A 23,015-nucleotide genomic window follows, 5' to 3' on the forward strand; every position below is an offset into this window, starting at 1 on the left:
TGTTCTAATGCAATCAAAATATAATATTGGAATTATATATGCCCTACAAATGTCAACTGAGCAGTACATGTATTATGGCTAAACTAAAACTATTTATGGAACAAAAAGAAGTTTTTGGTTGTATTTGGTCATTGCTTATACTTACTAAATCCTCCAGAAAAATATTAAGTTGAATCCTAAATTAAATCCTAATTTGCATATTTAAATGTGTGATCCACAATTCACACATCCAAAAATGACAAATATTGAACAAAAATTAACACACTCAGTTCAAGTAAACACTTATGAACCCTGTGTATCCCCCAATACCTACAACCAGGGTTTCTTCATATTTTTTTTTAAGAAGAATGACAGAGACAGAGAATCCATTATACAATTCACTGAAGGAAGATATTAAATTGTATAAAAAGGGAGTGCAGAAACAAATGCAATAAAGGTATGCAGGTGAGGGGATAGGCATCAGGTGGCACAAACCTCAAAAATGCTCCTATGGAATGGTTTTGCTTGTGATTTAATTTTGAAGCCTGAAGTGCTTAAATAATGTGTGTCTTTGTTGCATCAACTTCAAAAATGAGCAAGTATACATTTCCCATTCAAACCCCAACCATAACATCCTGCTCTGTTTGCACAGCAAGGACACACAAGCATTTGTTTGCTTGGTTAAGCTCCAGTGCATTCTGTTGCTCTTTCAATGTGAACAATGAGTTTATACTTTAACTTTATGCTGTATCTAAATCTATGCCATGTACCAGCTGCAAGTATAACAAGAGCCAGGTGAATGTTAGAAATCGTGTCACAAGGCTAACCTGACACACAACATTGTTGGCAATGATACAATTCACAACACTTTCCTACCTCAACAAAGCCTGTTTGCATGTTACTGTCATTACACAGATGAAATATAATATTGACTGTTCTCACCAATCATCATCAGCCAAGAGTCTAAATGCTTCAGCAACCGAATTCTCTGGCCTGGGTAGTTCTCTCAGTCCAAAGGGATCGATAACCTCAGATGTACGACTATTAGAGGACTTTCTCTCTTTGTAAGGGCTTCCTTGTGCTGCTGGCATAATATTGATAGTATCAGACAATGGAAAATATTCCCTATCCAGAAGCGACAGCATTAATTTATATGAGTTTAATTTAAGCAGTATAGCTACAGGGTCTCTCAGCCCTGGTAAGTGATCAGATAATTCTAAGGACAGAGAAAGATCCCTACTAACAATAACTACAGAGATTATGTGTAAAAAATAGCCAAAACCTCCCAACACTTCAATGTCATATTCCTAGCAACTTTGAAACTGGTCTTTATTATTTACTTTGTTTTTGAAATCTTTGTCCTTCATTTCTATAACTTTCCAGCTTTTCTAAATTCCTCACACATTTGAATACTGTTGTTCAGGCTTGATACCATAGTATGTACAAGTATTTAAGTGTTCTTGCTCCATGTATAGCTTCTTATATTGATAATTTAGCATCCTATCAATGCACGTGTGTTTATTTTTTTAATATGGGCACTATAGTTTAACTTTTATCTTGTAATATTCTTGGCAATTATACTCCCACTGTACTAGGTATTTGGCTCACAGGGCTTGTGTGGAATAGTTGCTACTATCTCCTCCCTTGTTCGATGAGTGGGGAAGAGCGTGTCTCCTATATTGACCTACATTGACTTTTTGAGGATAAGTTTGGTATTATAATAGGTCTTCCACATGGCTGACTATAAGGAAGTTAGGCATAAATATGATAATCTTTTGTGCATCCTATATGGATATATGGCTTGTAGTGACTATGGCAGTCCACATGATTAAGCAAGATGTCTGGATAGCTGCTCTATATGGCATAGCTTGGACAATTTAATTTGACAAAAGTGCCAGCTAGCACAATCTATCTGTGGTCACACCCACTAAGATACTGTCATGAAAGTACACAAAAGCTGGCCATACACGCACCGATGGGTTTGAACCTCAATAAGTTTCTGACTGCACAGCGAGTTTGGGAGCTGCTAGCGAGTTTTGCATGTAATCTAAAGTGTTGCATGTAAATTTAAGTGTATAGCAGGCGTTTAAAACAAAAAAGGCGTTTGGGGTTTACTGTGCATGCTGGGAGTGCTGGTTGAAAGGAGAAAGTAAGTGCAATTAACTAACTGCTGTGTGACTTGTAAGTGCTACCTGGCTGATTGAGCATACTAATTAAGGGGGTGGAGTAAATCTGGTAAATTCTCAACAGACATTTGGCTGTTTGGTTTGAACCTCAATAAGTTTCTGACTGCACAGCGAGTTTGGGAGCTGCTAGCGAGTTTTGCATGTAATCTAAAGTGTTGCATGTAAATTTAAGTGTATAGCAGGCATTTAAAACAAAAAAGGCGTTTGAAACTTAAAAGGCACTATACAAGGGATTGCACTCGGGAGACTGTAAGTACCCAGTTGCAATATGAGTTGCAGTATGATTGCTGGTGTTACTCAGTGTGCATCTTGTCGCATGTATGTGGTCCTGGAGCAGCAGTTCCATGCAGCATTTACTTGTGAGAGATGCAGGTGGGTTTTCCTCTTGGAATCTGAGGTGCAGAATCTAAGGGGGGAACTGGCAGCACTGAGGGCAGCTGCAAACATGGGGGAGAACAGGAGGCTCACTGAGCAACCACTGGCAGGGGCCGGTGTAGTGGGGGGGGGAGAAGGGACAGTGGAGGTTAATGAGGGAGACAAATTTGTAACAGTTAAGAGGGGCAGTAGGGGGCACAAGGGTAGGGGGGCTGGTTCAAAGCTTGTACAAACCAACAGATTTGCCGCGTTAGGTGAAGATGCTGGGGAAGGCAGCTCTGAGCTGGCGTGTATGGAGCAGGCTGACTCTCAGAGCACCCTGGGAGCCGGCACCTCTAATACAGGTGGGGGGAGTAGTGCTAGGAAGGGAAGGCAGGTTATAGTTGTAGGGGATTCAATTATTAGAAAGGTGGATAGGGTAATTTGTCGCAAAGACCCTACATGCCGAACTGTGTGTTGCTTGCCTGGTGCTAGGGTTCGGCATGTGGTGGAACGAGTGGACAGATTGTTGGGAGGGGCTGGGGAAGACCCGGCGGTCTTGGTACACATAGGTACCAATGACAAAGTTAGAGGAGGGGGGGAAGTCCTCAAGAACGATTTTAAAAAGCTAGGTGCAAAGTTGAGGGCGAGGACTTCCAAGGTAATTTTCTCAGAGATATTACCTGTGCCACGAGCAACATTAAGAAGGCAGCGGGAGCTCAGGGAGATTAATGCGTGGCTGAGAGATTGGTGCAGGGAGGAGGGCTTTGGGTTTCTCCAGAACTGGGCTGATTTCTCAATCGGCTACAAGCTCTTTGCCAGGGATGGGCTGCACCTCAATGATGATGGGGCAGCTGCTTTGGGGGAAAAGATGGCTAGAGGGTTGGAGGAGATTTTAAACTAGGAGTGGGGGGGGAGGGTGCAGCGGGAAATTCTGTGGTAGACAGGATAGATGAGGTAGTGGGCATAGTAAGGAAAATTGGGGGAGGAGACTTGCTTCGGGATACTGATAATGGCAGGGAGGCCCATAAGTTGTTTACACGTCATTCTCACGCCGGAACCAGTATTAAATGTATGTTTACCAATGCAAGGAGTCTGACTGGTAAAATGGGAGAGCTGGAGGTACTGGCGTTGGAGCGGAAATATGATGTGATTGGTGTTGCTGAAACTTGGTTGAATGAGTCTCATGACTGGGCTGTTAATATTGGGGGGTATACATTGTTTCGGAGGGACAGGGGCAATAGAATAGGAGGAGGAGTGTGTCTGTTCATTAAGCACGACTTAAAAGCAAATATTAAGGAGGAAGTGATGGGGTTAACAGAGGGAGCTGAATCCTTATGGGTTGAGCTTCTCACAGATAGTAAAGAATCTACCAAGCTAATTGTAGGGGTATGCTATAGACCCCCTAATGTAAGCGAAGAGGAGGAGGCCCAGCTCCTGTTGCAAATAGAAAAGGCTGCTAGTTTGGGGCAAGTGATAATAATGGGGGATTTTAATTACCCTGATATTGACTGGGGCAATAGTACTGCCAGGACAGTAAATGGGAACAAGTTTATAAACTTGCTGCACGACAACTTTATGTCACAGGTTGTTGAGGAGCCAACCAGGAACAATGCTATACTAGATCTAGTGATCTCTAATGACCCAGAACGTATAGCAAATGTGCAAGTGGTTGAACCCCTGGGTAATAGTGACCATAATGTTATTTCATTTGATGTTTGGTGCAGGAAACAAATTTACACGGGGGCAACAAAGACACTGAATTTTAGGAAGGCAAATTTTAGCTCCTTAAGGGCAGCGCTTCAGGGCATAGATTGGGGCATTATGTTTTCTGATAAAAATACAGAGCAGAAATGGTTGTCATTTAAAATGATATTAAATCATTACTGTTCTCAATTCATTCCATTAATAAGAAAAAGTAGAAGTGTTAAGAATCACCCCATGTGGCTTAACTCTGAGGTAAAGAAGTTAATAGGGAAAAAAAGGAAAGCTTTTAAGAAATATAAGTCAGAGGGGACAGTAGCTGCGTTTAATGAATATAAACACTATAACAAGTGTTGTAAAACAGCAATCCGGAAGGCAAAGATAGAAAATGAGGAGCGCATCGCGGCCGAGGCCAAGACTAACCCCAAAAAGTTTTTTAAGTATATTAATAGTAAAAAGATGCAGGTTGAGGGTGTGGCCCCATTGAGTTATAATAACAATATGGTTACAGCGGATACAGAAAAGGCAGATGTGCTTAACCAGTTCTTTTCTTCTGTGTATACAGTAGAGGAGCCAGTGGGCCAAGTCTCACCCAATAGCTTCACTGTTGCCTCAGCTCCAACTACACAGTGGTTGGCACAGGATATGGTGCTTAAAGGGTTACACACGATAAATGTAAACAAGGCACCTGGGCCAGATGGAATACACCCTCGGGTACTGAGAGAGCTAGGGGCAGAATTGCAGTGGCCCTTGTTTCTGATATTCTCAGACTCTCTTTCATCAGGTATGGTACCTAGTGATTGGAAGAAGGCGAATGTCACTCCCATATTTAAAAAGGGAATAAGATCTCAGCCTGGCAATTATAGGCCTGTAAGTTTGACATCCGTGGTGGGCAAGTTATTTGAAGGCTTGTTAAGGGATCACATTCAAAATTATGTAGTGGAGAATGGCATTATGAGCAGTAATCAGCATGGCTTTATGAAGGACAGGTCATGTCAGACCAATTTAATTGCTTTTTATGATGAGGTAAGTAAGAAGCTGGACAGTGGGGATGCAGTAGATATAATCTATTTGGATTTTGCCAAAGCATTTGATACCGTTCCCCACAAACGACTGCTTTCTAAGCTAAGGTCTATTGGTCTTAGTGAAGTCGTTTGCACATGGATAGAAAACTGGCTACAGGATCGGGTACAGAGGGTGGTTGTTAATGGCACATTCTCTACTTGGAGTAAGGTTCTCAGTGGGGTCCCTCAGGGTTCTGTACTGGGTCCACTTTTGTTTAATTTGTTCATAAATGACTTAGGGGAGGGTATTATGAGTAATGTATCAGTGTTTGCAGATGACACAAAACTCTGCAGACCAGTCAATTCTATCCAGGATGTGACATCCCTGCAGCAGGATCTTGACCAACTGGCAATCTGGGCAGCTAAGTGGCAGATGAGATTTAATGTGGATAAATGTAAGGTCATGCACCTGGGATGTAAAAATATGCAAGCCCCGTATAACCTTAATGGGACTGCACTAGGCAAATCCATAATGGAGAAGGATCTTGGAGTCCTTGTAGATAATAAACTTGGCTGTAGCAAGCAATGCCAGGCAGCAGCTGCAAGGGCAAACAAGGTTCTGAGCTGTATTAAAAGGGGTATAGATTCACGGGAGGAGGGGGTTATTCTTCCCCTTTACAGAGCACTGGTAAGGCCCCATCTAGAATATGCTGTTCAGTTTTGGTCTCCAGTGCTCAAACGGGACATTATTGAGCTAGAGAGGGTCCAGAGAAGGGCAACTAAGCTGGTAAAGGGTATGGAAAGTCTCGGTTATGAAGAAAGACTGGCCAAGTTGGGTCTGTTTACACTGGAGAAGAGGCGCTTAAGAGGTGACATGATAACTATGTATAAATATATAAGGGGATCATATAATAACCTCTCTAATGTTTTATTTACCAGTAGGTCCTTCCAACGGACACGAGGGCACCCACTCCGTTTAGAAGAAGGGAGGTTCCATTTAAATATTCGGAAAGGATTTTTTACAGTGAGAGCTGTGAAGTTGTGGAATTCCCTCCCCGAATCAGTCGTACTGGCTGATACATTATATAGCTTTAAGAAGGGGCTGGATGGATTCTTAGCAAGTGAGGGAATACAGGGTTATGGGAGATAGCTCTTAGTACAAGTTGATACAGGGACTGGTCCGATTGCCATCTTGGAGTCAGGAAGGAATTTTTTCCCCTCTGAGGCAAATTAGAGAGGCTTCAGATGGGGTTTTTTGCCTTCCTCTGGATCAACTTGTAGTTAGGCAGGTTAGGTATAGGCATTATGGTTGAACTTGATGGACGTATGTCTTTTTTCAACCCAACTTACTATGTTACTATGTTACTATGATAATATCGTACGAAACCTTGTTTCGTACGATATTCGGTGCGTGTATGACAAGTCGACCGATATCGCAGCAGGCTGCTGATATTGGTCGACTCGCCGATCGGGCGGGTTAAAAGAATTTGATCGGGCGCCATTGAAGGCACCTGATTAAAATCTGCCTTCAGGGCTGAATCGGCAGAAGGAGGTAGAAATCCTATTGTTTCTACCTCCTTATCTGCCGTTTCAGCCCTGAACGGTTAGTGGCTGATTGACGGCCGCATGAAAGATTGGAAATCGCCACGTGTGTGGCCACCTAAAGAAAAGTTCATAATTGGCTGCATGCTTTATTTCTCTAATTTGCACTACTAGCAAGCAGCTTGAAACTCTACCAGAGGTGGGTCTACCATTAGGTTGAATGGGACACATTTGTTGATTTTCAGTCTGTGTATATAAGCTGTAATCATTTCTTTTTGCATCTAGATTTGTACTAAACTATTCAACCTCCAGGTCCGCTGGGGCACAATTCCCTCACTATTTGCTTCCTATACTCTGCAGCCACTCCACTGGTTTACCACTTAAAATGCATTCACTGGAGGGCCACTGTGCCTAATGCTGACACTTGATTTTATACATATTACTATTTTTTTTTTCTCTTTTTTTATGTTTTTACATAATGTACACTCTCATTAGAATATATTTGTTTGAAAGTAGAAAACATTTTACTTATGTGTCTATTAGATTTACACATGTAGAACTGCACACACTGGGGGTCATTTATCAACACTGGGCAAATTTGCACCTGACATAACAACCATTCAGTGACTAGCTTTGTCCATATAGCATAAGGTAGAACAATGAATGCAAAAATTTGATCGGTTGCCATGAGTTTCAGCCAGATGAAATCTGTCCAGTGTTGATAAATGAGCCTCACTGTGTTTTTTTGAGTAGCCACAACAGGGTAGCTAGTTGGTGTTTGGACCCCATAATAATTATGCAAACTCTTTCGTCTGTTTTGATCTGAAAAATACAAACAGGCTTAATAAATATCTGCAAAATCATTGCACTATTATTATTAGAAGACCCCACCAGAAACACAATACTCGGCATCTCCTAGCATTTTGAGATTATATATAAATACAATTTATTTTACACATACTACCTACTCATTCAGCTCTCAGTGTAGCTATTGTGCACAAAAATAGATATTTAGTCACTGCATTTTAGCCCTCTTTGACCACATCAGTGAAGGTCATAATAATAAGATATTTTCTTGTTCTTTCCCTAATGGCTTTTGCAGTCATGCAGTCATTTAGGATTCCAGGGCTGTCACAACCCTTTCCTTTACACAGTGTCCTTGTTGCCATGGAAACTACTGGCTCGTTTCACCGATACAGTATTTATTAAATGTTTAGAAACACCTCAAGCCAGCAAGTTAATGCACATGAATTTCTACCCAATAACTGCGTAAAAAAGAGGAATACGTGCTTAACAAATTACATAAGCTATAAAATATCATCTGTCTTAGGATGCCAATATAGGTCTTAAGATATCTAGCACACTCAGTACAGTACATTACAAGCAGCATTTCTAGGTTAAAATATATATATGCTATGGGAGAAAAGCTCCACATTTGATGGCACTGCCCTTTTTTTTCTCCTCTTTGGGCCGAAGTGTTTTAGTTGGCCTCCCAACTTATAGGTAAACCTATACAACCCACCATAGTACCTGCCTTATTATCTATACATTATCCTGGATTACCAATAGTGCAAGCAAACTTGTGCTTCAGATATTGGCAGCAACACACTGTGTTTTTGCAGCACTTGTATAACAATATAAATATATATATATATATATATATATATATATATATATATATATATAATATATATATATATATAGAAAATAATCATCTGTGGCCAGCACACCCTTCAATGTTTCATCAAAAATTTTTTTATTGCAGATATATTGTTAAAACCAACGTTTCGGTCCTTGTTAGGACCTTTCTCCTTGAGAAAGGTCCTAACAAGGACCGAAACGTTGGTTTTAACAATATATCTGCAATAAAAAAATTTTTGATGAAACATTGAAGGGTGTGCTGGCCACAGATGATTATTTTCTATGCATACATAATTTTGGCTAAGCACCCCGCAGAATATTGAGCCTTGGAGTGCGGACACCATTTGGATTGATATATACATACATATATACATACACACACACACACACACACACACACACAAACACTGCACGTTGGATTACAAAATTGAACAAAACAAGGCAACATGGCTTACATGGGAAGCTTGGACTACCACGTGACACTCTCCACATTGTGACCCAGTTTACCAGTTTAACTTAGCACTTTTTTACCACTTTGTCTGCACAATTTTTCTTTACTAATGTTGTCCTTTTAAATTACTTAATTTTACATTTTATTTTGTTTTCTATTTTCTCTTTGGCGACATGGTTATATATCTGTATATTTGTATTTAGACTCTGTGTTCCAGTGGCATTGATGTTTATATGCTGTATTCAGCAAGTTTTAAAAAATTATAATATATGTCACAATATTGAGTATTCTCAAAAGATCTGCTGCTTTTCCACAAACTATGTTTAATATCTTAAATATATAACAACATGAGGGCACATGTACGTCCACAAGTGCAGTGAGCAAAATGCAATTTCGAGCACAATTGTTTTGCTGTTTTTGGCGTCAACAGACACAGCAGGTCTCAATTTAGAAGGAAAAGCAGAAAGGACTGAGCAGAGCTCATTTTGCTGTAAGTTCCTGAATGAAAGTGTTTTTATGTGCAACTCACTGCAGGGAAAGTGCAGGACTGCAACTTCACTTTTGCAAATGTACATGTTCCCTATGTAACTCCAGCATTCTGCATTAAAATGTAGGTCTTGCAGTAACCAAACTATGATGTTGCAACAGACAATCCAATACTAACAAAAGCTGGTCTTGTCACAATAGAAAATACTGTGATTATTACATGGCTTTATGTCTTTACCTGAAGTTCTTTTCAGACTTGAAGTTCTTTTTAAGGATGGTGGGCTAATTTCAAAGCTCTCAAGACTTTCAGATGCAGGTCTCCGTGCTGTAAAGTATACCATAAAAATAAAATGATTTTCATGATTCCTGTAACCTGTACTTGTATGGAAAACATATGGTTTGTACATAAAAACATTTAACTAACATTCTACAAAGGCCCAGTTAGGTTCAGTCTGAGAAAGTCTTTGTCTTGGAATTTGCTCTTTCTTTTCAGGTTCCCTGGATTCAAGTTCTTTCAGGCTATTTTCTCTTCTTTGTCTCATCTTTTCTCTGGCTGATTTTGATATGGTTACTTTTACCTAGAAACACAAATGAACAAATAAAAATAATTGCATTTTACAGTTCAGTTCTGCTCAGATCTGACACACCTAATCCACACACCCTCACAAAATATTTGATTAAATACTGAATGAAATCTAACTCTTGCTTTGCGTAATCAAATCTGGTATTAGCAACCGGATTCACTTTCTTTTGTGTAACAAGAACTTCATTGTATTTTCAAGTGAAGTTTGTGATTATTTTTTTTCAATTTCAACAGAAAATGTCCTTTTAGGTGGCAAGCTTTAAATTTCTGTTAGTTTTTTTTAAGAGATTTAATAAATCTCAAAAAGTCCCAGTGAAAAAACGTCACTCAGTTTTTTTCTGCAACTTAAAAAAAAAATGTAATCATGAATTTTTGCAGTGATTATCTGATACTCTCTAATTTCGGCAAAAAATCTTACTCAAATTTTAGAACACCTTAGAAACCCGAACCTGTTATTTTTCATATTTTTCATGTTTCCTAATGGTAAAATTGGTAGAATTAACTTAAAAAATAACAAAAAATAAAAAACAAACAAACAGCTGGATTACCAAAAACAAAACCCAGTGCAAGGCAATACGTTGAGGGAAAACTCCAATACAGATAATATTTATAAGCATATATTAAATATTGTTAAAAATGCTTGGTGAAATGTACTGACATATGGTATTTCAAATAAAAATCATTATTTAGCCTCATATTTGTTATTTCTTTGTTGGGAGCAAAACCACGAAAAAGACATACTATTTTAACAATATTATCATGGTCAATACGAAAAGTTCTGACAATTAGAAAAAATACAAATTTTTCTCATTCATCCGAGGTCAATCTTGCTTTACTGATATGCAATCTAATCAAGCTGTTAAGCAGTTGGACACTCCCGGTCACTTGAAAACCAAGCAAGCCTTATAACATTTTTTTGGCCTCCAGAGGTCACTGTTTTGCTGAAACCTATGGAAGAGATTTTACTGGTTTAACTGATGGATAATACTACTTAGCTCCTACCTACCATAGAGAACCGAAAAAATGCACAATAACATGTAAAAAAAAAAAAACAATTACATTACAGAAAAATATATATATATTTTTTTTTAATTAAATTTGTTATTTTCCTTTAAATGACATGGAGAGGCTAATTCACTGGAGGATGCCAAATGAAAGGTAGCCCCAGCAAATAAAATCCAGACACCACAATTTTTTCCCCCCTGATAAATGCTCCTTTTCTTGAAAAAAAAAAAAAAAAAAAAGATTCCATGCCACATTTTTACTGGAATAGAGTAATATTTTCCCCTGGTATCTTTCCTTCTAAAAAAAGCACCAGCCTAGGGAAAAAAATCTAGCCAACTGGATTTCCAGGGGGTGCCAAACATATTCGTGAATTAGGTTTTTATGTCAGTTAACAATACATTTTTGTTATATAAAAATGATTACACGTGTTCTGAAGTAAGTTTTAAAAAACCTATTAAAAGGTGTTTATTGTTACAATCAATCAAGTAGTGTCCTTACCTCATTTTCAACAGCATGACTATTCTGCTGGACTGCTCTCCCATATATACCTGCTGGGGGTTGAATGTTCTGCTTGGCAGGAGTCATATCATCAGTGGCTGAGAGGGAAGACTGACTGTGTGACTGGTACGGAGGTGGGAGAGTTTCAAAGACCCCTTTGTAAATAAGACATATATATTATTTGTGCAAATTTGTATTAGCCTTTTTCTTCACAATTCTCTAACACTGCTAAAAGTTACAGCTTTATTACAGCCTCTTAATACATGAGGCACAGATGGGTTCATAAGAATAAAAGTGGATGGATATAACGTTTTTGCAAACAGTAACCATAGATCGGACTACCGTATATACTCGAGTATAAGCAGAGTTTTTCAGCACTAAAAATTTGCTGAAAAAGTAAACCTCAACCTGGGAGCGCACACAGCAGGATGGCAAGTACTTGATAATTAGTATGGCAGCTTCCTTAGCCTTCCCAAACTTGCTTTTGTCTGCTGCTGTAGCATTTTTCTTTCCCTAAAGTTATCTATTATTTATTTATCTGTTATTTATTTGATTATTGAAACTTAGCAGTAGTGGCTGCATTTCCCACCCTAGGCTTATACTTGAGTCAATAAGTTTTTCCAGTTTTCTTAGGTAAAATTAGGTACCTCGGCTTATATTCGGATCGGCTTATACTCGAGTATATACGGTATTTAACATCTCAATTCTTTCATGTACTTCTTCATTGTAGAAGTATCAATGGTTGCTTTTTACAACTAATTTTGTATCATACTTTCTTTCCAACCACTAATTGCCACTAATTAAGTGACTTAATATGGAGTAATATAATATGGGTAATTCAAATGCACATTGAATTAAATTTTATGGTATATAGTTTGGACAGTAGAGGCACACAAATGTAGCCACAATGTGACACAAAGTGTGTTGCACTAGTCTGCTGCATTTGTTGAAACAGGCAAAAGAAGGTGACCCAGAGCAGACAGGCTTTGGCTGGTGAAATATGAAAGGTCACTCATGCCACATCTGCCTTGGAGTTTTCCAACTTCCTAGAGATTTGCTTATTACCAAGTTTTTGTCACAAGAAGGTTTCTAAACAGACATTCATTGCACTGGCTTGCCCCACTCAGAACTGGTATGCTTGAAGGCAGTGTCTTTACCAGTTCAATTTATCATCACCCAAATGACTCCAAAATATCAAATATCTATTACAAGCTTATTCAGCATCATTAGTTAAAAAGATGCTTACATGTTTCTATCAAAAGTCAAAAGTCATGGATATGTGGCAAAACTGATAGAAACAACATGCAGTCCTTTTAATCCCTGACAAAAGTTCCTCAGATGCGGCTCAGCCCACCGGTACTTGTCAGAGCCTACTGCTAGGCTGTGGGACACTAATGGAAAAAAATGCACCCACTTTTTAGTAATACTGACATGCTCCTATGTTTTACATCATGGTTTTTTATTCAAGTCATTAGCAATATAGTAACATGAAGTCTCATCTGAATTGTGTTTGTTATTAAACAGAGCTAATAAATTGATAAAAAAGCCACTTCGGTGACATAGGGAACACAATCCAGATGCTGTTATGGTCAGAAACTGTATAACATGGTGCTAAGACTTTGGACTATGTTTTTACTTTTCAAAGGACAGAAAGTTAAGCCTGTTGCTCTGTTTGATTCCAGTATCAATATAGTCAGCAATATAAGTGCACTGGTGTTTGTTTGGAGTGGCAAAGCTTGATCAAATTTGGTCTTTTTTTAGCTCACCATAACTATGTAACTATGTTAAACAGTTCTCCTTTAAATAAGCGCATCCCACGCTATATACTGAAAGAATGAAAATGAGGGTATTAAAGGGGCTGTTCACCTTTGAGTTAACTTTTAGTGTGATTTAGAGGGTGATATTCTGAGACATTATTTACATTTTTTTCAGCAGCTCTCCATTTTGGAGTTTCAGCAGCTATTGGGTTGCTAGGGTCCAAATTACCTTAGCAACCAGGGAGTGGTTTGAATAAGAGATTGGTAAATAAATAGGGGAGGGCCTAAATAAAAAGAGAAGTAATAAAACAGTAACAATAACAATAAAACTGTAGCTTCACATAGCAGTGGTTTTTTTGGCTGCTGGGGTCAGTGACCCCCATTTCAATGCTGAAGAGAGTTAGAAGGCGGCAGGAAAATATTCAAAAACTGCAAAAAATAAATAACGAAGACTAACTGAAAAGTTGCATAGAACGGGCCTTTCTATAACATACTATGTTAACATAAAGGTGAACCACCCCTTTATAATGCAAAAAGGAATACACCTACATTGGGCTCACTAAATCAGTAACATGCTTAAGAAAGCCTAAAACAGACAGGCAGAGATAACTGAAGCTATCATTTTTACCCCTTTCTTGTGAATAAATAAATTTGAATAGCAACATATGAATAGGTAATTAGCATTAGCAAAACACCCTGCATGGACCACATACCAGATATAGTAAAAACTAAAAGGAGATCTTTAACTGAACTTTTTATAAATACCTTTTCCAATTATGGCCACAGAATCCTCTGTCAAATCACAGTGAAAGGCACTAACTTGCTGAAAACTGGTGGTTGAGGCCATGATTCCTAGACATTAGAAAACAAAATCAATCTAAAATTAGGCTTTGTTATATATTTTATTATCTGAATGATCTAATATCAAGGCAATCAAATAAGTCTGCAGAATTTGAATGTCTACTTTCACAGATGCTTACAAAAATAAAGGAATGCATACACTGTTCTGAATGGCTTATAATGACATCATTGAGGACATATTCCATTTTTATCCAGGTGAAAATATTTTAGTCTAGCAAATCTTAGTCTGCAAAACTTTTACTGTATACCTTTAATTACCTTTCAATATGTATCATCACTATAAACAATGTCTGTATCCAGCAACAGCTCCACAACAAAGTGTATCATTACTGATGTCACAATGAGAAAAATCCTAATAGCTTTAAAGTTCTTGCGTTAATAATAAATGCAGCAATATAGATCTACAAAAAATAATGGTAGAATATTAGTTTAGTTATTATTAACACAAGAACTAGGATCTGCACCTTAATTTCAAAAAGGCAACTTCAACTTAAGCTGGATTATATACTAGATTCCTGAACCACTATAACTCAGATATCACTATCTAAAAAAGTGGCTAAAAGATGTGTGAAATCACACCAAATCAAACCCACACACATTCCATCAGTAATGAGTCTAGTACTTACAAAGAAAAGCACCCCATCAGCGCCAACGTGCATTTCACCCCCTTGCTTTATCAAGTAATTGAATAATTCTCCAAAGAATTACTGCACTAGTTCAGCTAGAACAAAAATCCCCTGTAGAAAAAGTCACCTTAGGCTTTACATAACACTACAATTAAATGGGTTAACTTCAAACACAGATAAATAACTAATCTAAAACACAATTTGTAAATAATTTATATAACGGATGTGTGTATATGCCAAAGGCACCCAAGAAGCTGTGCATAAATGTTACTCTGTCCACAACATTCTTAATAGTAAGTTTTTGATTTTTTTGTAAACTTTTGTTTTTATTGATTTTTTTTTACATGTTTCATTGATACATTTGTTTTCAAAATTTACATGTTTATCATTTGTATATTAAGCACATTGTCAGGTAAGTTTTTTGTTTTTTTTAAAGGAGGACTAAACCCTTAAAATAAATATGGCTAATATTACCATATTTTATATACAGAAATTACTGCACTGGCCTAAAGGTGCAACATCTCAAAAGCTGCAATGATTCAGGTCTTTACAATTGTAACAGGAGCTCCCCATCTTGAAAAGTGTCTGCAGCACTCACATGCTCAGTATGCTCTGAGCAGCTGTTGAGAAGCTAAGCTTAGGGATCTTTGCAAATCATCAATCAGAAAATGAGATTGGCCTGGCCAGTCATAGCTGATGCTACAGGACTGATTATTAAATGATACTAATTGCATTGGTTTCAGAGCTGCCATTAATTACAAATCAGCCTTTTACTGTGACATATATATTCTGTATATACAGTACATTGTGTGTCAGTCCTTAAGCTCAGTAACTGGCAGCAGCACAGAGAATGTGCAGTGAATCAACAGAAAAGAAGATGGGGAGCTTCTAGGGGGAAATTTCAGAGGCACAGATCTTCCCTGCAAAAAGGCTGTGGTTGCTTTGGGCTGGTACAGAAACCCAAATGTACAACATTTATACCCTGCTTCTTTAGTTAAGCTTTAGTTCTCCTTTGAAAAAAAAACAAAATAATGGTTTAGCAAGTTTGGTTTTGTACACTGAAACAACCTTTCTGTATCATTTACCTTTCATTGGTTTTAATGGTTGTTTTTGAACATCTTTAATGAGATTTTTCATAGGACCAGACAAGATATCTTTTAAGATATCTTCTTCACCATCCACGGCACCATTTTTGTAGTTCAGCCGCTGTCCAATTATTCTCACTTGTTTCTCATTTGCAGAGTCTCCTAGACCATCATAATAATATGAAGTTACCACAGAATAAAAGAAGAAATGGACATTGATAACCCTACTTTTTGTTTGGAAAGCATACAGTGTTAGAAACCAATACACTGCTGGTAATTTATTTTATTCGTCCGATTTCCAATGCTGAACATAATTTAGAAGAGCATTGTCAGTTCCACAATACTTACAAGGCTGTGAGTGGGCTTGTTGCCTCTGTGCACATCACTGAAGGAAATGATTGCGGATGTATTACATGAAACAAAGCCATACAGGGCAATCTAGCCATTGTGTAGCTCCACCCTCAAAATGTATTTCAATTATATTGAATAATTTATCCCTGGCTCAAGTTATGAATAGCATGCTTATTGAGTTAAAGCTTCAGGCTTTGAGACTAAATGTAATCCAAAGAACTTCCCTTACAATTCATCTGAATGTTTCAGTGTGGAAAATCCAGTTTTTATATGAAAATTGAACTGCTAAATCAAAAAGTTCTGGTAATGTTTCACTGATTATTGTCATTACCACTTAGTAAAACTTAAGACAGCAACAATGATTTTGCCTCTTGATAAATATTATTAGAATATGAAAACTGTCACATTTTGACATTAAGCAAATCAATTATGCCAATTATATTTGTTTGAAGACCCTTGTGAATAAATACATTAGTAGAACTGACATACGTCATGATATAACATAAACCCTTTTGAACAGTCCATGGTCCTAGCAGCTCGCAGAAGCACTGCTATGTTGGTTTAATTTCCAATCAAACTCCATGATCCCATGTGTGTGTATATAAGTCCCCTCTGCTAAGTGATTTGGCTGACCAGAGGCCCAATTCAACATGCGCAGGGCCACAACAGACCTAAGGGCTGCCCAGCATAAATATCTGAATGATACACCCATGTGTTGAGCAACTATATATATCCCAAAAGTCAGTCCATGTGTTATCAGGCAGATTAGGAAAAAGGAATATATATTTATTCCTGTGTTCCTGTGTTTAGATACTCTAACTGCTATGGCAGCCTACTACAATTATTATATACCCACCAACTTTTATAAAATACATAATCACTTTACAAACATTAAAATAAAAGTATTATGGGAAAAAATACACACCCTGATGGAGGCCGTCTGTTTTTTTGTAGCCATCCTTACTCCGTGGGGAGGGAAGCCTTGGAGGCCGTGATTTTGATTTAGTCACATCAGATCTGCCATTGTACAAAACTGGTTACTAATGAGTACGGTTAAATATGGTGCATTGACTCTTTTTTAATTAACTATGGGCAACATGCCCAACCGAATGCATCAGAATTACAGAGGAAAGAATACAATTCACAAAATAACTATTAGATACTAAAGTAATCTATGAAAATGGTAAGCTTCTGCCTCATATATATTAATACAAAATAAGGAATGTAAATTGTAACATTTCATCTCAACTTTCAATGTACTTTGAAGTAAAAATAAATGGGAAACTGCCAATTTATAACTTGGGAAATGTATTGCTTTAAACATCTTTAGCTTTGTTAAAAAGTTGAAGGTTTAATTATTAAGTACCTAGTAGTACTAAAATGGCTTCTTGCTTACACACCTTAAATGAGTAACTAGTTGTGCTTAGGAAATTCTACAATGAAAACTGATATTCAAGCACTGAAAGAAATCCACATGAGTCACACTTCAGAGTACAAACAAAATGTTACTACCCTTGCAAAGACTGATGATGCACTTAGATCAGCCCGGCAGCAGAGATAAGAGTATGAGTTTGAGTACTTTTTTAAAATCCTACAATTGACATAGCTCAGTTAAAATCATCCATAACAATACATGTTGGATAATATCAGAACTAGAATGGGCAAAACTGTCTCAAGTTATATTATCCATTAATACACTTATTATATATTAGGCTCAAGAGAAACGCTGCATAAGGGGAAATGTTGCACATTAGGGGAAAATAATGCAACAAGAAAGTAAAGTCAAATGTAGCAAGCTAAACCATAAGAATTTCTATTTAATAGCAATTAAAATAAGAATAAAATAAACTCAGCTAATTTCAAAGTATTAGGAAGCATAACGTTAGGATCAAGTACAAGGTACTGTTTTGTTAGTACCGAGAAAGAAATAGTTTTTAAAAATGTGTATTATTTGACTTAAATGAACTCTATGGAAGATGGCCTTTCTGCAATTCTGATCTTTCTGGATAACAGGTTTCCAGAAGCAGATCCTGTATCACAAATAGCTGATTCCTGAATAAGAATTTTGCAATAGTTGAAAAACATAAGTTACTTAATTTTCTGCAATTAAATACTAGGATTAATTAATGTTACTTTATAAAGGTATTCTCATGGAACCGTGCAAATTTTTTTTTTTTTTTGCTTTTCAAATGACCCAAGTTAAAGGAACAGTAACACCAAGAAATGAAAGAGCTTTAAAGTAATAAAAATATAATGCACTGTTGCCCTGCACTGGTAAAACTGGTGTGTTTGTTACAGTAACACTACTATAATTTATAAAATAAGCTGCTGTGTAGCCACGGGGGCAGCCATTCAAGCTGGAAAAAAGGAGAAAAGGCACAGGTTACATAGCAGATAACAGATAAGCTCTGTAGAATACAATAGTGTTTTATCTGTTATCTGCTATGTGCCTGTGCCTTTTCTCCTTTGAATGGCTGCCTCCGTGGCTACACAGCAGCTTATTTATATAAATTATAGTAGTCTTTATAAAGTAAACACACAACTTTTACCAGTGCAGGGCAGCAGCACATTATATTTTAGTTACTTTTATACACTTTCATTTTTTGGTGTTACTGTTCCTTTAACAAGTCCTTTTAAACCACAACATAAATACTGGTATTTTAGACTCACATCTTTTTTGGCTGTGGAGTTGGAGACACTGGTGAGTTCCAGGATTCTTGACTATAAACTCCACTCTCACTGTAGGAGCCACTGATAGGAGAAGATGTCAGAGATGGAGAATCCATGTTTAGTTCCATTTTCATGGAGTCCGGGCTGTCAAGGTCTGACAGACTTCCACTTATCTTGGCTCGCTTTTTAGCAGCGCTGTTACGCAGATGACGGAGTGAACTAAGCATCTACAAATGACAGTGGCAGAAGAATTCAACAACAGATAGAAATACTGTATACAAGCTGTTATCGTGGAAGTATGAAAGATATTTATTGTACCTTTTTCAAGCCAATTTAGAGTTAAAGTTGTGAAAGAATTGTTCATTCACTGAGAATTTTAGGCGGTGCCTTTTTTTGCTAAAAGCACACTGGGCAATAACAGACAATTTATTTGTCATTCTCTGACATCAGGTTATATGTCAACAAAAATGTAATCTAATGTACAAACCTCATCACGGTCATCATCATCTTTTGTATGTAAATCCAAGAGATCAATTCCAATACTTTCATCTTCATTAATATTGTCAGTTTTCTGAGAATCATTCTTTGCTTTGCTGGAAATAGCATTACTTATGTCGGGTAATGATGTTGCTCCTTTGGTTATGGGAGGTACTGGTCTTGATCTATTTAGATCTTTCCGAGCAGATGGCACTCTCACTAATGTAGCTTTTACTGGAACAGTAGATCCATTCTTAGCTAGAAAGGCAATAAAGTACAGTCACTTTTCTTGGATGTTTACATACATACTGCATGTCTGGTAGCTAACAGAAATCGGCACCCTAGCACATGCTTTTAATATGTTAGACCTCTGTCTTTGTTTTCAAAACAGGGTAAAGACAGATTTATCCACATACAACTAATGTCAAGAAAAAGGGGTGAAATTGAAGGTATTTATAGGGCTTGGTAGCCCTTTAAAACAAGTAATTTGAAACACTTTAAAAGAGAACTAAAGCCCCTCAGACAAAAGACCCACTTCCACTGCCTTCATTGAGCCCCCTTTCTGCTCCCTCCCTACAGAGTCTATTACAATAAAAAGTGTCTCTGTTTGTAAAGCTGACTGCTGCATGCACAGTGAAGGTAATCCCGGAGTACATTTTACTGTGCATGCGCCACTATTCTTTTTGTTTCATTGGCAGATAGAGGTCTCAATGGAGGGCAGCAGATGAAGGCTTTTGTCTGGGGGGTGGTATTTGTTCTCCTTTAATCATACTATTTCCCTAGGCATGTTTGAAAATAATGAATGAAAATGAAGTTATTCTGTCATTATGAAGTTCTGGTTTTGCTTATCCTCTCTTTGTTCTCCTAAACTATCATTTGTAAGTGGAAGTGAGGTGCCGTGTTGGTATCCAGTAATTATCTGTAGTACAAAAAGTACAAAATGCTAGCTGACAATTCCTAAGAGATTGGTCATTCTATTCCTGCCCAACAACACAAACTTCCCACTACACTGAAATACGACAGGCCTAATGTATAATTAATATCCTGCAGGCAATGGTAAGCAGAACTTTTGTCTGTTCTAAAACTGTTTTATGGTTGTGCTGTTAATTGCACCTTTCATAGAGTTGAAGGCAGGCTGCAAATGCACAAAAAAACAGATAATGCCTATTTTTGTACTTTTTAACCTGTTTTCAATTTTTAAATGATCCTTAAAAAGATGCTGTCAAAAATATTTGAAAAATGTTTATTTTCTGTTTAATCAGAAGCTCCAGAGTCTGAATCATACATGGCCACACTATATTAGCAAATAATGACTTTACGATGTTGTGGATGCCAAAGGATTGAAAAAAAAATAGCTACATAAGTATATATCTTTTTGTAAGCATTTTGAAAATGAAACAAATTTTTTTATAGTTGAATGACGATAACCAAACTATATCTAATTCAAGGGCCAAACAAAGCTGCTGACAAGGCCCCTCCTGACAGGCTGACTGATTCCTGATTGAAATTTCTGACTGCAGCATGCTGATGTGGTCCTTGTTTGACGCATCTCTGCATGCATGACTTGGCAAGCACATGGGTTGCCAACTGGGAAAAGATCACTCATTTAGCAACTTCTGTATGCTCAGCTTCAAATCAATAAAATAAATAAAAGCCAATAAAGCCAAATGCCTTTTATTCCCATGTTGTATATCAAAAGTACTAACTTGTAATTTTTGACTGGATAACAAACTACAACACCTTTACCTGTAATAGCTTTGAAGGAGATGAAAAGGTATAAGGAGGAGGAGCCAATTTTTTTACACATCCCCATTGTTTATATTCACTTTGCAGGGACTAAAGGCCTACGATCATGTTCGATGTACCAGTCTGGGTACTACTGTAGGAGTGCCACTGCCATCTTCTTCCTCTTCACAGATCCTTGCAAAGCCCTGGGTCAGGTGTACATGTGCAGTAGAGCAAACACCAGCTTTTTGCTTCAGCTTTTCACTTACTATGCCTGGGCATTTCGGCCACAAGAGAAATCTCTGGGAGGCTGATAAAATGGAGACATGGCGCTCCTACAGAAATACCCAGGGCCAGTGCATTTTTCAACTAACAGGAGAATCAACCAAAGGTCTCATGTAAGTGATTATAATCACTGGAGGTGCCTTAAAATTTGGCAGCCCCATAATAAGCCATTAGAAACATTAAAAGGCATATCTTACCTGGGACTGCACTTTGATGCTCCGTGTTTATGTTGGAACTTGCAAGTGTCTGACTGATTGAGGAATTTCTGGTTTTAGCTGTAGGAGTTTTTACTATCGGTGTGTGACGAGTATCAAACTGTGAGGAGCACTGGAAGTACAACAAATGTATTTTAATTCAGTGACTTGTTATTCTCAAAATACTAACCTGCACCTTATGGATTTCTAGCAGTTTTGTGAACTAAACCTTTTACAGGCATCAGCTGCCTTAAGAATAAAGATCTCTGGAGTCCCCCAGCAGTAGGCAGGTTACAGAACACTGATGTAGGCACACAAAAACAAATGTCCCACACAATGAAATCATCAAAACCGCTAGTGACAGACAGAAGCTAGCGTTATTGTTTGTACAGCTGATATGAGGCGGTGTCCAAAACATAAACAGCAGTCATAGCAGGTGGTACAGCCCAGTGTCCAGTGAAACTAGTATACCTCACAAGAGGGGGTTATGTTGGAAAACAATAAATAAAACCTTTGCATGGGATACAGCACTCACTCTTAAAAAAAAACTATTTGCACAAAGGACATGTATTGGTAACTTCAAGGAAAATGTATTTTCAACTTTTTTCTGGCAGAATGTTGCAGAAATGTTTTGTCTTTCTGTTCTCTGGTATTTATCTTACGTCACTTAAATTTTTTTGAGAGCAAAAAGGCTTAAAAATGATTGAGTAATTTTGCAAGATTTCCATATGGTCAAGCAACTTGAGGATTTTGGGTATAAGTAGTAATAAAAACATTTTTTATTCCAAGAAACAGTGATGCACTAATTGGTTACAATGCAGCTCTGAGCTCCAGAATTTTGGACTAAAAAAAAAAACAACACTGGCTAGAAGACACCAAGCATAACATTTAAGAGCAGCACTTAAAAAAAATCAAGACTATTTTGCATCATTCTGCTTTGAGTATGTTTAAATATAGAGAATTATGTACCCCCTACTAAACTAAAATATCCTTATATTTTACAACAGGGAACATAATTTCTTTCTCTCTCTCTCTCTCTCTCTCTCTCTCTAATACACACACATACAGGTAATGGAACGCTGAGATGACTTACCTGTTACCCAGAAAGTTCCAAATTACGGAAAGGTCATCTCCCATAGACTTCATTATATGCAAATAAATTTATTTTTTAAAAATGATTTCCTTTTTCTCTGTAATGATAAAACATTACCTTGTACTTGATCCCAACTAATATATAATTAATCCTTACTGGAGGCCACACGGTTTTAATTATGCAAAGAGCCCTTACCTGGAAAAACCCAGGTCCTAAAAATTCTGGATAACAGTTTCCATGCCTTTTTATTATTACAAAGAAAAAGGAAATAATTTTTTAAAATTTGAATTATTTTATTATAATGGCATCTATGGGAGCAGGTCTTTTGGTAATTCAGAGCTTTCTGGGTCCCATAGCTGTATTATCAATGTTAGTCACTTTACCAACACAATCACCAACTTCAACAAATTACTTATATGCTTTAGGTAGAGCAATAGTTACAATGAAAATTACATTTT

General features: G+C 37.4%; 1 protein-coding gene across 1 annotated transcript in view; it reads right to left on the reverse strand.

Annotated features, from left to right (window-relative positions):
• The window catches only part of togaram1 (TOG array regulator of axonemal microtubules 1), a 45,964-nt gene that overhangs the window by 14,648 nt on the left and 8,301 nt on the right, over positions 1 to 23,015 (reverse strand). Inside the window, exons 3-12 of the mRNA XM_002940543.5 lie at positions 21,468 to 21,597; positions 19,271 to 19,518; positions 18,784 to 19,010; positions 17,039 to 17,130; positions 15,763 to 15,924; positions 13,956 to 14,042; positions 11,434 to 11,588; positions 9,772 to 9,925; positions 9,586 to 9,672; positions 922 to 1,060 (exon numbers count right to left, since the gene is read on the reverse strand). Coding sequence (XP_002940589.3) covers positions 922 to 1,060; positions 9,586 to 9,672; positions 9,772 to 9,925; positions 11,434 to 11,588; positions 13,956 to 14,042; positions 15,763 to 15,924; positions 17,039 to 17,130; positions 18,784 to 19,010; positions 19,271 to 19,518; positions 21,468 to 21,597 — 1,481 coding nt within the window. The remainder of the gene's footprint in view (positions 1 to 921; positions 1,061 to 9,585; positions 9,673 to 9,771; positions 9,926 to 11,433; positions 11,589 to 13,955; positions 14,043 to 15,762; positions 15,925 to 17,038; positions 17,131 to 18,783; positions 19,011 to 19,270; positions 19,519 to 21,467; positions 21,598 to 23,015) is intronic.

The sequence above is a fragment of the Xenopus tropicalis genome, chromosome 8 (assembly GCF_000004195.4).
Source record: "Xenopus tropicalis strain Nigerian chromosome 8, UCB_Xtro_10.0, whole genome shotgun sequence".
In the NCBI taxonomy this organism is placed as follows: Eukaryota; Metazoa; Chordata; class Amphibia; order Anura; family Pipidae; genus Xenopus; species Xenopus tropicalis.